Source organism: Tiliqua scincoides, chromosome 1 (assembly GCF_035046505.1).
Source record: "Tiliqua scincoides isolate rTilSci1 chromosome 1, rTilSci1.hap2, whole genome shotgun sequence".
NCBI classification, from domain to species: Eukaryota; Metazoa; Chordata; class Lepidosauria; order Squamata; family Scincidae; genus Tiliqua; species Tiliqua scincoides.
In genome coordinates, this window is record NC_089821.1 from 69,929,109 (window position 1) to 69,944,613 (window position 15,505).

The 15,505-nt window shown below is 43.9% G+C and overlaps 1 protein-coding gene across 1 annotated transcript in view; it reads left to right on the forward strand.

Annotated features, from left to right (window-relative positions):
- The first annotated feature begins 2,199 nt into the window (after window positions 1-2,199).
- The window catches only part of NUP160 (nucleoporin 160), a 49,442-nt gene continuing 36,136 nt past the window's right edge, over window positions 2,200-15,505 (forward strand). Inside the window, exons 1-9 of the mRNA XM_066631499.1 lie at window positions 2,200-2,326; window positions 2,425-2,512; window positions 8,073-8,283; window positions 10,109-10,331; window positions 10,894-10,978; window positions 12,198-12,312; window positions 13,036-13,194; window positions 14,089-14,166; window positions 14,644-14,741. Coding sequence (XP_066487596.1) covers window positions 2,200-2,326; window positions 2,425-2,512; window positions 8,073-8,283; window positions 10,109-10,331; window positions 10,894-10,978; window positions 12,198-12,312; window positions 13,036-13,194; window positions 14,089-14,166; window positions 14,644-14,741 — 1,184 coding nt within the window. The remainder of the gene's footprint in view (window positions 2,327-2,424; window positions 2,513-8,072; window positions 8,284-10,108; window positions 10,332-10,893; window positions 10,979-12,197; window positions 12,313-13,035; window positions 13,195-14,088; window positions 14,167-14,643; window positions 14,742-15,505) is intronic.

The window sequence follows — 15,505 nt, forward strand, 5'->3', positions numbered from 1 at the left end:
TTTTCAGCATTAATAGACATTCACCCTGTTTATCCAGTAAATTGAAAGTTCACTGTATTCCATCTGGTCCTGTACTTGCAAATATTTAACAGCGTACACTGAAGTGATATATGAGATTCTTCTTTCCACACTTTCATTGCTACACTTTTATAGCCCAATCCTATCCTCCCTCCTCCCATTGGTGCAGCAGTACCAAAAACAGGTGCTGTATCCAGCAGGGGTGGGGTGGATCGGGAGACTTCAGCAGGGAAAGGAGATTTAAATCTCCTTACCCCTACGTACACCTCCTGCTCCACAATGGGTCTCCTCAGATCTGCAGCAATTTCACTAATGCACGCAGATTGCAATTGGAATGTCTGTAGCACACTTTTGCTTTTGGCTGCTCGCTTGTATGAAGGCGATGGAGAGGGCAGAGGGTGTTTTACGGTACTTTGGGGAACTGATACTGCTTACAGACTACTGCTGTCTGTTGGGGTGCTTGCCTCCCCCCATACTCAACCTGTATGCATGTCGATAAATATTACAAATTTCAGGAGACTGCCTGATGCCACCCAGTGAGCTTAATTTATTTCCTCATGTATTTATATTATGCTTCATGGTTGACTACGAATTAATACTCATGGTACCCATCTCCAAACCCAAATCTGCATCCACTGATCACGTTCTGATCACTGAACATATCAGAAAGCATTTACTGCAGTGGTTCCCAAACATTTTAGCACTGGGACCCACTTTTTAAAATGACACCCTATTGGGACTCACCTAACTTTAGGAAACTGTAAAAAAGATGACCAAGAAACAAATATATTTATTTATTTATTAAAAAAATTTGATCCATTTCTCATAAATAGGCAGCCTTAATGAATAGCCTCAAGGCTGGATGTTTTTAGTTATGTGACCCAGTCTTCACCTGCCCCCCCACCTGTCATTGACAGCCTTGAAAAAAACACACCAGAAAAAAGAGCACCATCCTAACCAAATTTCCAGTACCAAGGTAAGGGCAATGCAACTCAAAGGTAAGGGAACAAACACTGCCTTACATTGAGGAGGCCTCCATGACTGCCCCCCCCCAACTGCAGGATGCAGCACATGCCCCATTGGTGCAGCTGTGTCAGTGCTGGACAGTTGGTTAGGATTTGGGTCTCAGGCATTTATCTCCCTATATTTTCAGAATTGAAAACTGCAGGAGCTCAGCTCTTTGCAAGGCAGTGAGCAGCTGATTTTTTAATAGCCTCAGGGGTTGAGACAATTACAGCCCAATGCTATCCACACTTTCCTGGGAGTAAGTCTCATTGACTCTAATGGGTAGTAATGCATAGGATTGGGCTGTTAGTTATCTGATCTTTCCATCACCCATGTTTTCATTGGAGGCTCTGCAAAACCCACCACAAACCAGGTCCTGACCCATCAAGTGGGTCCCGACCCAGTTTGAGAAATGCTGAATTTTACAACTTTCTAACAGCGAGCATCACACTAAATTGCCCCAACCTTTAACTCACACCTTCAACTAGCCCAAACCAAAGCACCTTTCAGTCCCATTCATTCCAATGAGAGAATTCAGGCTGCAATCCTGGGCACACTTTCCTGAGAGTAAGCCCCACTGAAAACAATGCAGCTTACTTCTGAGTAGACAAGCCTAGGCTTGGGCTCTAAGCAGGTGCTAAGCTTTCTCCCATTGAATACAATGAGATAGAGAGCTCAAGCCTAAGCATGTCTACTCAGAAGTAAGTCCCATTGTGTCCAATGAGGCTTACTCTCAGGTAAGTTGGTCTAACATTGATGTGGGTGTAACCTTATTTCCTTGCTTCACTGGAAATAAGACCCACTGGACTTGAATAAAGGTGCCTGACTTGGAGCCCAATCCTATCCACACTTTCCTGGGAGTAAGACCCATTGACCATAAAGGGATTTACTTCTGAGTAGACATGCATAGGCTTGGGCTATAAGCCTGGAACGCTCAAACCACTACATCTAGGAAGCCTTAGGAGGCAAGGCCTACTTCTCGGTTGCCATGGTTACACCTTTGATGACGCGACCCGACTCGACTGCTCTCGATTGGCGGGTTCACGAAACGGTTTCTCAACCGCCGTTGTGCCCGCTCTTCTGTCCCATAATGCACAGCGAAGGTCAACGCCGCTAGGCCACGCCCCTCCGCTGGTATCCCGTGAGCCATTGCGGCGCCGCGCGCGGGAAGGAAAGATGGCGGCGTCCGTGGTGCTTTCGGAGCGGGGCTGCCTGGAACTCAGCGGGGCGGAGCGGGGGGCGCGGCGCAGGGTGCGGGAGCTGCTGTTCAGCCTCCCAGGTGCAGCGCTCGGGGCTGGGGCGGGCTGGGGAGTCAGTCCCTCTCTCCCTCCCTCCTTCCCTCTGGCTGACTGGCTCTCCCCTGTCTGTCTTCCACTACAGGTGGCGGCGCGTCCCCTCCAGCCGTGCGGTACGCGGACAGTGCTGGCGGTTGCTGGTACCAGGAGAGCGCGCAGCTGGGCTCGGTGACCAGGAACCGGTTCATCCACTGGTGAGTGGCCGCCTGGCCCACCACCTCTTGGCCAGAGAGGCTGTCGGTGGCAGGGGCGTGCGGTGGGTGGGGAGGCAGGTGAGGCAGAGTAAGCAAGTAGGCCGCTGCCACTGGGAGATGCTCAGGCACACTCAACCCATGCGCAAAGCCTGAGCATCTCCCCCAGTGGCGGTGGCGCTCTCCAAAGGACCCTGGTGGGGAGGCTCTGCCTCCCCACCCACCGCACACACCATCCACATGCAGCAAGCCTCAGACTTGGATGATAACGAAGAAGACCTGCAGCCCCCTTGCCTTTCTCTGACCCCATTTAGCCCCCAAGGCTGCATACACCTCCTTCAGAGTTCAGCCCTGAGCCACTTAACTGTGGGATTGGACTGTGTGCTTGAGAGGAGACAGGTGACTGGGCTGGCCGTGATCCAATAGCAAACCCCAAGGAGCTTTGGATATGCATTTCTCAAGGCTAGCTGGCTGCTTACTAAGACATAGTATGACTCCAGGACAGTGGTCTTCAACCTTTTTTGTGCCACCACCTCAAATAAAGTGTGAGACCCTCTGTTGATCCTGCCCCCGTTGCCAAGGGACTGCTGAGTGACTTCAACGACTCAGAACCAGGAGGTAATTGGCAGTGATGTCGTTCCACATCTGTGCAGTTGGGGGGGGTGACGCCAGCGTTGTGCAGCCCCCCCCCTGCTGAATGGACTACCCTGGTCTAGATCATCATCTCAGTCTTTGATATGACTGCTGTGCATTAGGTGACCGAAAGATGAGAACATGTTTTGAACATAAGAACATAAGAACAGCCCCACTGGATCAGGCCATAGGCCCATCTAGTCCAGCTTCCTGTATCTCACAGCGGCCCACCAAATGCCCCAGGGAGCACACCAGATAACAAGAGACCTCGTCCTGGTGCTCTCCCCTACATCTGGCATTCTGACTTAACCCATTCCTAAAATCAGGAGGTTGCGCATACACATCATGGCTTGTACCCCATAATGGATTTTTCCTCCAGAAACTCGTCCAATCCCCTTTTAAAGGCGTCTAGGCTAGACGCCAGCACCACATCCTGTGGCAAGGAGTTCCACAGACCGACCACGCGCTGAGTAAAGAAATATTTTCTTTTGTCTGTCCTAACCCGCCCAACACTCAATTTTAGTGGATGTCCCCTGGTTCTGGTATTATGTGAGAGTGTAAAGAGCATCTCCCTATCTACTCTGTCCATCCCCTGCATAATTTTGTATGTCTCAATCATGTCCCCCCTCAAGCGTCTCTTTTCTAGGCTGAAGAGGCCCAAACGCCGTAGCCTTTCCTCATAAGGAAGGTGCCCCAGCCCCGTAATCAGCTTAGTCGCTCTCTTTTGCACCTTTTCCATTTCCACTATGTCTTTTTTGAGATGCGGCGACCAGAACTGGACACAATACTCCAGGTGTGGCCTTACCATCGATTTGTACAACGGCATTATAATATTAGCCGTTTTGTTCTCAATACCCTTCCTAATGATCCCAAGCATAGAATTGGCCTTCTTCACTGCCGCCGCACATTGGGTCGACACTTTCATCGACCTGTCCACCACCACCCCAAGATCTCTCTCCTGATCTGTCACAGACAGCTCAGAACCCATCAGCCTATATCTAAAGTTGTGATTTTTTGCCCCAATGTGCATGACTTTACACTTACTGACATTGAAGCGCATCTGCCATTTTGCTGCCCATTCTGCCAGTCTGGAGAGATCCTTCTGGAGCTCCTCACAATCACTTCTGGTCTTTACCACTCGGAAAAGTTTGGTGTCGTCTGCAAACTTAGCCACTTCACTGCTCAACCCTGTCTCCAGGTCATTTATGAAGAGGTTGAAAAGCACCGGTCCCAGGACAGATCCTTGGGGCACACCGCTTTTCACCTCTCTCCATTGTGAAAATTGCCCATTGACACCCACTCTCTGCTTCCTGGCCTCCAACCAGTTCTCAATCCACGAGAGGACCTGTCCTCTAATTCCCTGACTGTGGAGTTTTTTCAGTAGCCTTTGGTGAGGGACCGTGTCAAACGCCTTCTGAAAGTCCAGATATATAATGTCCACGGGTTCTCCCGCATCCACATGCCTGTTGACCTTTTCAAAGAATTCTATAAGGTTTGTGAGGCAAGACTTACCCTTACAGAAGCCATGCTGACTCTCCCTCAGCAAGGCCTGTTCGTCTATGTGTTTTGAGATCCTATCTTTGATGAGGCATTCCACCATCTTACCCGGTATGGATGTTAGGCTGACCGGCCTATAGTTTCCCGGGTCCCCCCTCTTTCCCTTTTTAAAAATAGGCGTGACATTTGCTATCCTCCAATCTTCTGGTACCGTGGCTGTTTTGAGGGACAAGTTGCATACCTTAGTCAAGAGATCTGCAACTTCATTCTTCAATTCCTTAATAACCCTTGGGTGTATGCCATCAGGGCCCGGTGACTTATTGATCTTTAATTTATCAATGAGGTCTGAAACATCTTCTCTTTTAACCTCTATCTGACTTAACTCCTCGGTCAGGAGGGGCCGTTCGGGCAGCGGTATCTGCCCGAGGTCTTCAGCCGTGAAGACAGATGCAAAGAACTCATTTAATTTCTCTGCCATCTCTAAGTCTCCTTTTATCTCCCCTTTCCCTCCCTCACCATCCAGAGGGCCAACCGCTTCTCTGGCGGGTTTCCTGCTTCTAACATATTTGAAGAAGCTTTTATTATTCCCCTTAATGTTGCTGGCCATGCGTTCCTCATAGTCTCGCTTGGCCTCCCCTATCACCTTCTTACATTTCTTTTGCCACAGTTTATGTTCCTTTTTATTCTCTTCATTAGGGCAAGACTTCCATTTACGGAAGGAAGCTTCCTTGCCCTTCACAGCCTCTCTAACTTGGCTGGTTAGCCATGCGGGCACTCTCCTGGATTTAGTGGAACCCTTCTTTCTTTGTGGTATACACCTCTGCTGGGCCTCTATTACTGTTGTTTTAAGCAGCCTCCATGCACTCTGGAGAGACTGAAGAAAGGCAGGCCAATCTGAATTCCCCTTCCAGCAGTGCAATGGTGCCAGCTATGTCCCATAGGAGAATTTTGGCCTCCTCCGGTTAAGGGAAACCTTGCCCCAGGTTACAACCATGCTTGGCTGCCAGGTCTACTTGGATCTACTATTATTGGCGCAAGTCTGCATGGACCTGGGTTGGGAGATTGAGGCTGGGTCGGGGGTTCAGATTTGGCAGGCACCACTACTGCTGAACCTGCCCCCTTCTAATCCAGCTCCATCACAGAACCATTTTCCCCACCCAAATTATTATTATTATTATTAACAGTATTTATATACCACTCTTCAACAAAAAAGTTTACAAAGCAGTTTACAGAGAAAAATCAAATGACTAATGGCTCCCTGTCCCGAAAGGGCTCATAGTCTAAAAAGATGCAAAAGAACCAGCAGACAGCCACTAGAAAAGGCAACTGTTGGGGTGAGGGGGGCCAGTTACTCTCTCTCTCTCTCTGCTAAATAAAAGAAGAGCATTTGCTTTAAAAAGTACTTCTTCCCGAGTGAGCAGAGCAAATAACAGTTTTTATTATATCCCATGCCATTTACATATGGGAAGTGATCTCTTAGGATTATTTTAAAAATAAGCTTAAGAATATGAGAAAAGCTCAGCTGGATCAGGCCAGAGGCCCATCTAGTCCAATGTTCTGTTTCCCACAGTGTTGTACAATGTGCCTCTGGGAAGCTCACAAGCAGGAGTTACTGTATACTTCTCTCTCTCAATAAACCTGCTGCTGAACCTGAAGATTGCATGTAGTCATCATGACTAGTAGCCGTTGGTAGGCCTGTCTTCTGTGAATTTGTCCAAACCTCTTTTAAATTTTTTCAAGCTAGCAATGAGTTCCATAGATCAATTATGTGCTGTATGAAGAAGTACTGTATCTCCTTTTGTCAGTCCTAAATCTTCTGCCAATCACTTCCATTGAATGAACTCTAGTTCTAGGATTGTGAAAGGGAAAAAAGCTTTTCTCTGTGCTCTCCATAAGTTTGTCTCAATCATATCCCCTCCTTAATCGCCTTTTTTCTAACTAAAAAATTTCAAGTGTTGTAGCCTGTCTTTGTAAGCAAGGTACGGCAGCCCATTAATCATTTTGGTTACCTTCTTTTGCACCTCTCCCAAGCTTAGAACTTGGGAAAAGGTTGGTGTCTGTCTTGTATCTGATCACATAACGAAATTTGGAGGCACATGGAAGCAGTGAGGCCTCTTGATGCTTTTGAGTGGCTCTGAAACTCAGTGCAGTGTTGGAGACAAGGTACCACCTCTCCTTCAAATTAGGGGATGGGCAGGGTCAGTGTCAACCACAAATGTTGACTAACTACCAAAACCATATAGAATGTGTTGGCTTTTATTGCGATAGAAGAACTGAGTAACTAGAATAGTTATGATCTTCAGAAAGGATGCAGGATGCAACAGTAGAATGAATGTAATAACAGTTGAAAGGTTGTGTACAGAATTCTTCAACATGCTCTGAGATGGAAATGGTATAACTATAGGGTACACCAGGGCTTCCCAAACTGTGGGTTGCAACCCACTGGTGGGTCACAACCTGGGCCCTCCCACCCACCATTGCTTTGGCGTGGCTCCAAATTGGAGCCATACCAGAAGCTGAATTACTCACTTGGAGGGTGAAGGTCTCTTCTGGGTTGTGCCAGAACAGTGATCTACTCTCTACTGGCTTCTGCAGGTCTTAGAGTGGCCCGCAAATACCTTGGAAAGCCACTTCCACTTTGCTTCTGAAAACCAGAAGCGGGATAGTGGGTCGCTGATGTGGCATGACCCAGAAGAGTTTCCTCGCCCTCCCACTAGGCCATTCCTGCATCATGACCCATCATGGTGGATAAGGTGGGTTGTGGCATCAAGAGGATTGGGAACTGCTGGAGTTTACCATTTTAAATAAATTAAACCATGGGATATGAACAGGATCACTTTTTGGTTCTGCAGACTAGAAATAGATAGGATGAAAATCAGTTTGGGGGTGCAAACCATGAGATGAACATTCTGATGCATCTTTTTTTCCCCCTCTCACAATTCTGCCATACATCATAGGGAGGAGACGGCAAAGGTATGCTCTGTACCACTCCAGTTTGGGGTTAGATAAACAGGGTTCGCCTTGGCCAGCTCCAAATCTCAGGAGTCAGTGTTATATGGTAACTGTTCTCAGGGCTAAAAATATATAATTCGAAAGATGCATTTCTGAGTATATACCATATCCAACTGCTAGAGGTGCTGAATGTAATGTAGTGTAATGGAAAGAAATTTTTCCTTTACATTACATTTAGCACCTCTAGTGGCTGAATGAGGTATATACCCAGTATAATCACTTGATTTGTCTGCTCACATACCCTGTGACCTAGATGTGAAGTGCAGGCATCGCACACAGGTCTCGCTTCAGGATACACGTGTGCATCAAATCCTCTGTGCCATACCCTACACACGCACACACAAATGGCTAACTTGTGGCTCAATTTTGTTGTATGTAAAGGTTTAAATTGCTATATAAGTTAATTTGTTTCTTTCTGCAGGGCTACTTCAGGTGACACCTTGGAACTGGTAGAGGAGTCTCTTGATATAAATCTTTTGAACAATGCTGTTAACTTCAAATTTCAGAATTGTAGCCTCTTACCTGGAGGAGTGCACATCTTTGAAACCCTGCATCATGTTGTTATCTTGATTTTAACCAATCAGACTGCACACAGGTTGTTGTTGCCACATCCTGCTCGGATGTATAGGAGTGTAAGTAATCTGTTCCAATATCTTTATTTTCCAAACTTCTCCAAGATTGTGATGATGATAATAATAACTAGGTATTCATATACCGCCTTTCTGGTCATTGGATTACTCCTCTGACTTTATTCAAGGTGGTTTACATAGGCAGGTGTTTTTAAATCCCTCAAGGGGATTTTTACAATCATAGAGGTTCTGTCTTTCAAGAACCAACAACATTTCAGAATGGATCTTCCTGGTTTGATCTCACTTCTGGCCTCCAGTTCTCCCATGCAGGCTGACAAGCAGGTCCATCTCTCACATGGAGGGCAGCCAAGATGCTTCTTGCTCACACCAAGAGCAGGTGGAATCACTCAGCTCAGCTTGTCAGCTGCTTCAAGGTCTCAGCCGTTCAGGGAGCTGCTGGTGTCCTCGAACTGGCGACCTTCTGATGTTATCTTCGGGCTAACAGAGGCTCTACCCTCTAGACCAGACCTCCTGCGTGATGTGATTAGATACATCTGGCAACATTGTAATTGACGTTTGTGGTTGGATATGCCTTGTGTGCTTGGGTATGTTGACCCAACTATGGTCTGTCAGAATTCATGGGCTTCCTCCTCTCCCCTTGCGTGTAGCTTCTTTTAATTTTCTCTTTAACGCTAACCGTAGGTTGTTGATTATAATGGCAAAGTATGGTTAGCTCTTGCTTTTAAATTAGAATTGGGAAACCAGTGCAGTTCAATATTTGACCAAGTGATGGTCACACTCCCTCCTCACTTGGATCAAAGAACTTGACAACCTCTAATCTTAGACATCACAGCCAATTGGTTAGCTCTGAAAAGGAAACTGAGATGCTGCATGTGAGAAGGGAGTTTGTGAGTGCATTACTGGTTCTTCAAATCATTATCTGAATTGAACCTTTGTGGGAATGAGTTGTGAAATGTTTTGAAATAAATAATTTCTTGATTAAAACATTCACTTTTTTCATTTTAGAAAAAAATGCTAGTTTGGGGGGAAAAAATGCCAGCCTCCTTCGCAGGGAGAGAGGATTTACAGTAGAAATCTATAAATAAATAAATAGTTCTCATACTCTTGTTGATCATTTGTTAAAACTATTTGTTTATTGAAGGATTTTTTTTTTGAAATCTTGGTATGGAGAAAAACATATTTCAGTGGTTGCCAAACTGGTGGGTCATAACCCACCAGGGGAACTGGAAGCAGGACATTTCCCCTTAAGGGGAGTGGCCCTGCAGGGATGACAGCAATGGCACCACAGCTATGACCAAGGGCTTTTTCACTTACCCAGGGAACAGCGCTGGCCTTCAGCAGGATACACAGGCTTGCAGCCCTCTCTGTGGACCACTCTGCTGCTTTACAAAGCACTTATCTCTTATCGGAATCCTGGTTTTCAAAAACTGGAAGTGGGTTGCAATAGGAGACAAGTGCTTTTTACAATAGCAGGGAGGTCTGCAGAGGGGGCTGCAAGCCCATTCACCCTGCTGAAGACCAGCACTGCCCTTCGGTTAAGTGGAAAAATCCCCTTGGTCTCGGTGGTGCTGCAATTGCTGCATCACCTTTGCAGCCCCCCTCCCTGCCCTTGCAAAGACTAGGAGTTTGGGAACCACTGATGTAGATTATTGCAACCTAGGCTGCTTCAGTAAGATGTTGTGATAGATATGAAGGTTTTCCTTTTGTCTTGTTTCTTTTCCTTGTTATAATTGTTCAGTCACTTCAGTCAAGTGGTATGAAAGGAGAATTCAAATACGAAAGGCATTAACTGTTTGACTCTTCCATTTTTGTTCATCAACCAATTCTGTACTTTCTTGTTGATTAAACTTAATATTTTTTTTTACAGAACCTGATAACTGATAGTCAGATGCAGTCTATTTTTACTGATGTTGGAAAAGTTCATTTTAGGGATCCTTCCAACTACTGCGTGATTCCCTTACTACCTGGATTAGCTGCCAATTCCACTGCTTCAGCAGCTTGGCTCAGCAGTGATGGAGGAGCACTCTTTGCTCTGCCATCTGCCTCTGGTGGAATTTTTATTCTTACTTTGCCACCTCATGATGCTCATGGTAAGAGTATATGCCGACCTAGGTAACTTTTTTTAGTTTGCTTTACTCTTCAGTAAGGAGGTTAATATTGTAAACTCCAACAGAAACTTGGGTAATATTAAATATTTCCTTATCTTCATAAGGCAGGCCCAGCTTCTGCAATGCTCTTCTTGAAGAAGTGTGCTAAAGTACTCCATTAAGGGGGAAAGTACTGAGGTTTGAATGCAGGCACTACTTCTGCAGGCACCGCTTCCTAGCTGCCTCATTCTTTCTGTCTCCAGTTTGTTGTGGGTGTTTGCATTTTGTCTCTCTAACCTTCCCTTGGAAACCATGACTGGATTATTTGTCAACTATATGAAAGGGTAGAGTACCTTTGGTCACGCTCTGCAGTTCATTTCAGTTTGGACTAGTAGCAGAATCTCCTGGTACAGTTTTGGACATCCACTATTAAGCTTTCAAATAGTCACACTGTTTTGATAGTCTTATAGGTTTAGCAAAAGATTATCTGTTTTAACCACTTTTTTATTATGTTTGCAAGATATATGTGAATGAATTACTAACAAATAAATTCTCTTGTTTTTAGGAATAGCTTCAACCTCAGTTGTGGAGCTGAAACAGAGTTCGGTCATGCAGCGTTTGCTTACGGGTTGGATGCCAACAGCTATCAGGCAAGTATTTTAATGGCAGTCACTTAAAGCAGATCACAACATTAATTAAAACTATATAGCAGCCAGTGGCTGAATTGGACTAAATGAGTATTTGGCCTACTACTATGGTAGTACTACTACTACATATTCACTATGGTAGAATATGATAGCTCTTACTGTCTTACAGTACTGCTTCCTCAGGTGTTGTATTTCAGCAACTCATTAAATATTTAAAGTAATTTGTACTGACCTTTTAGCTTGGCCTAGATTGTCATCAAGACCTGCTTAAACACTGGTAATGTAATGCTTGCTCTCAGCTTGGTTTGTCTGTCTGCCTTAAACAAGCATAGTAAATGAAGCTTGAGATTACTCCCCTATTAATCTCAAATGAATCTACACAAATCAGGGAAACTGAATATGTCTTCTCAGGGTAGAGGCATTGGCAGAACGATTCAAACTTTTCAGCTTAGACTTTAGGCCCTGTGGAGTTCTTGGATTAAGTGTTTCAGTTGGGACTTCACATAGCAGAGGTGATTAGGAGCGCTTTTTATAGTCTTTCATAGCCGAGTAGCTATCTGAGTGTTTTTCACAGTTTGATCTGAAAAGGCTGTATTCTTTTAAAATGCCGACTTATTGACTTTTAAGAGAGCCAGTGTAATTGCTATTGAAAGCGCAAAATTCAATTTCAAGTGTTTGCTCAGTCATGAAACTCACCAGATGGCTTTGCCACAAATTGTGTCTTACATTGTATTAGTCTAACCTTAATCAAGAATGCACTTGTGAGTGTTCCCCCTAAACAAGAACTTTCTTGCTATAACACTTCTCAAAGCCCAAACACGGTCACCTTTTGCAACTGCTGTAAGCTTTTTTGATGGATATCGCATTTTTTACCAATCCTCCTTTAAAGTCATTTAAGCTTGTGGCTATCTGTTGGATAGTTCTGTCGTTTCTAGAAAAAAAGTAATTTATGATGTGGACAAAGTGTCTTATGTTAGAAATCTGTTTTTTGTGTGTAGCGTGCTGGTTTTTCGTGGGTGGGTCAATATGTGTAATGGGTGACAGTTCTTGAAGATCTGAAGGGGAACACAATCATGGTCAGTGATGTCTATATGGATATCTGAAATTGGAGAGCATTCTAGTTTATTATCCTTTCACTTAGCAGTAACATAAAAGTTGTACAGTATTTTGTTGCATTGCTATCTTTTTTGTAACTCTGCTTGCTTTTGGGTTTAATTTCTAGAGGAGACCAAAGTCCTTCAGACCTTCCTGTTAGCCTGTCAGTTCACTGTCGTGAGCACGATGCTCTTCTCTTTGTACTCTATCAGGATCATAAACTTAGAATGTGGTCTTACAAAGTGAGTGTGTCACTTTTATTTCTAATAGATGACCAATTATTGTTGGTATTACAGATGCTGATTATTCATGTAACAGTACATTCCAAATATCAACTGTTGGCAGCTTGTCCTCTTGCATTTGCAGGATCTGGACTTGCTGTTTTTGGGGTTGGGCTGGTGGTGATTCATTTGGTGCAGATGTAATCATGTACATGTACTAGGCACTCAGTTGCTGTGAAGATGTGAACAAAGGCCTCTTCCTACTACCCCACTGAAGGTTTTGTTGGGTTCATTTTGGGTACCTTTTAACATAGTGTTATCTGTTGTGCGCATGCAATTTTCAGTCACTTTTGTTCCAGAAACTCCATGTCTGTAGCTCTGTGATTTGTGTAGTGACCACAAGGGCTTGAAATGTCAAGATTTTGTTTCAAGAGGTTGGTGGTGGTGACAGTAGCAAGGGCAGTTCAGCTGACATTGAGTGAGCTCAAAACCATTCTTAAAAACAAAAAACATACAGAGTGTTTAGAAACAAGTTGTAATGACCAGGTATAAATCGAGGCAAAAGTAGCATCAAACACACTTTGGGAGCACAGGAAGAATGAAGCCCTTTATTGAAGGAACAGCAAATAAAGTATACATCTTTCTGTCTCCAATGTCTCAGGTTGCTGTTCTGGTAGTCATGTTTAAACATGTAGTCATGTTTTGCTGCTTCATGTTTACTCATTTAGTATCTTACTTTGGCAGGATCAAATGTGCCTGATGGTGGCTGATATGTTGGAGTATGTACCTGTAAATAAGGACCTGAGACTTGCTGCTGGAACTGGGCACAAATTACAGCTGGCATATTCTGAGACATTGGGACTTTATATTGGTGTATATTTGCATGCCCCTAAACAAGGACAGGTATTGGAATTGTTTGCATTTCTAATAAGTTTGCAGTTGCATTCAAAGGTAGATTACTTCTATGATACTTGGCGTTTAGAGTTTATGTAGATGAGATAATATTTTTTTTCCAAAACACCTTAGACTGGAGTTATGCATTTCAGGTACAAAAATGATACAGCTTTTGATTTGTGGTCCTGGTTTATGATAACTTGAAAACATTGACAGTTTCATGTCTTTTGCTTTAAAAGTGGGAATTGCAATTGATTTGTGTTTGGAAAGATAGTACTTTTGGAGAAGGCAAATCGTTTTAGGATGATTTTTTAAATTAATAGTTTTTAACGAAGCATAATTTTCCACTTCTTCATATGGCCCATTGTACTTCTGTATAGTTTTTCTTTCTTTTTTAATCGAGGAAGTGTGTGTCTAAGCAGGTGATTCACTTATTCCCTGTCTGAATCCCATTTGCCGTGTGTAGCAATTTTCTTGAAGCCTTGAGCTATGGCAAAAAGTGTAAAGATAAGAGAGGAGGAGAAAGTGAATATATTCTGAAAGCCTCCTGTAGAGGACAGAATGACATCTTCCATCTCCTGAAACAGGACAACTCTGCCAGTGCCCCATCCTTCAGACACAAAGGGACTTAGTTCACATGACACCTGCTCTCTCTCTCTCAGCACAGAGAGCCTTCTAAGTGGAAAATCTTTTTTAAAAAGTAACTAAGGGTATCCTCTCTTAGAAATGGTAAAACATCCAGTATAAATAGTATCTACTCACTTGGATTTTCATTTTCAATGTGCTATGCCACAGTGTCCTGAATTATCAGTTGTTATAATAAGAGGACTGAAATGTAAGAGCAAGATATAATTGTTTGCAGTTTTTGGTTTTTTACACTAATTACAAAATTTCTTTCTGCAGTTCTGTGTCTTCCAGTTGGTCAGCACAGAAAGTCACCGCTATAGTCTAGATCACATATCATCACTGTTCACTTCTCAGGTGGGACAATACACTTTTCCTTAGGGTGCAATGCAACTGAAGGAGTTTGGTTATTCACTATTCAGCAAAAATGAGTAATTCATAATAGGATGCTATTTCCTTGTGCCATGGATATAGTGCTGATTAGTGCTCTATGGAGCACTAACTATATGAGTGAAAACAATAGGGTGGGGTGTTGGTTGGATTAAAAAGTCTGTGTATGCCTCTGAAATCCCTGTCCAGCCTTCCTTCTCTGTGCATTGCCAGTTACTTGTGTCCTGTGAGATCTTCTGTGGGCATTGGACCTGCAGTATGATTGAACCATATTCTTAGTATTAATTTGCTGTGGATATTTATTAAACGTGTTAATTTATGGATTCAACAGAATTTTGTTTTTTCTCTCCATTGTTAATCCTTGCTTCTAATTTTCTTGAGCTCATCTAGGTTTGAGATTGATACTCAGTGATCTCATATACTTGTGGTATTTTTTTCTCTTAGGAGACTCTTATTGACTTTGCCTTAACAACTGCTGAGATATGGGCACTCTGGTATGATGATGAAAACCAGACCACTGTAAAATACATCAATTTTGAACAGTAAGTTATTTCCTCCCCACTCCCTTAAATGTTAGTTGGCTAGGTGGGGTTCTTTTAATATAAAGATACTTTTTCATGTTATTAGTTCAATAGGAAAGGTTTTATATGAAGTAAAACTCAGAAGATTGGAAGATAGCTAATGAGGAATGTGTTATCTGCCCTACCCCAGCCCTATGTTTTTGAAGATGTGATATTAACATCACAATCCTATGCATGTCTACTTGGAAGTAAGTCTCATTGTATTCATTGGGGAATGAATTAATTCCCCAGGAAGTGTGTGTAGGATTGCAGCCTTAGAGATTTGAAATGGATTCAGACCTGCATAGCTCCTCCAAGATAAGGTCAAGGAAGATATAGAAGTGCTGGAACAGTGACACAATTTGGGGCTGAGGTGTAGGGATGATGATGTTGATAGACTGGTGTATATGTGGGGGAATGTATAGGTGTGCCCCAGCATCCACAGGGGTTCCATTCTGGAACACCCCGAGGTTACTTAAAACTGCGGATACCAGGGAATGACCCCTTTGTAAGGCATTAAAAACGCGAAAAATCAGAAAAAATCGAAGTCACTTTTTTACACTCAGAGTCTTTCTGAGCCTGGTAGAGGCCAGGGGCAGATGCATGCAGTCTCTACTGGGATCAGAAGACCTCCCTGATGGCGAGGGGAGCTTCTGGAGGGGGTACATGAACCCAATCCATGGATAAATGAAACTGTGGATATAGAGATGTGAATACAGGGAGGCAGCCCCTTATTTGCAGACTTT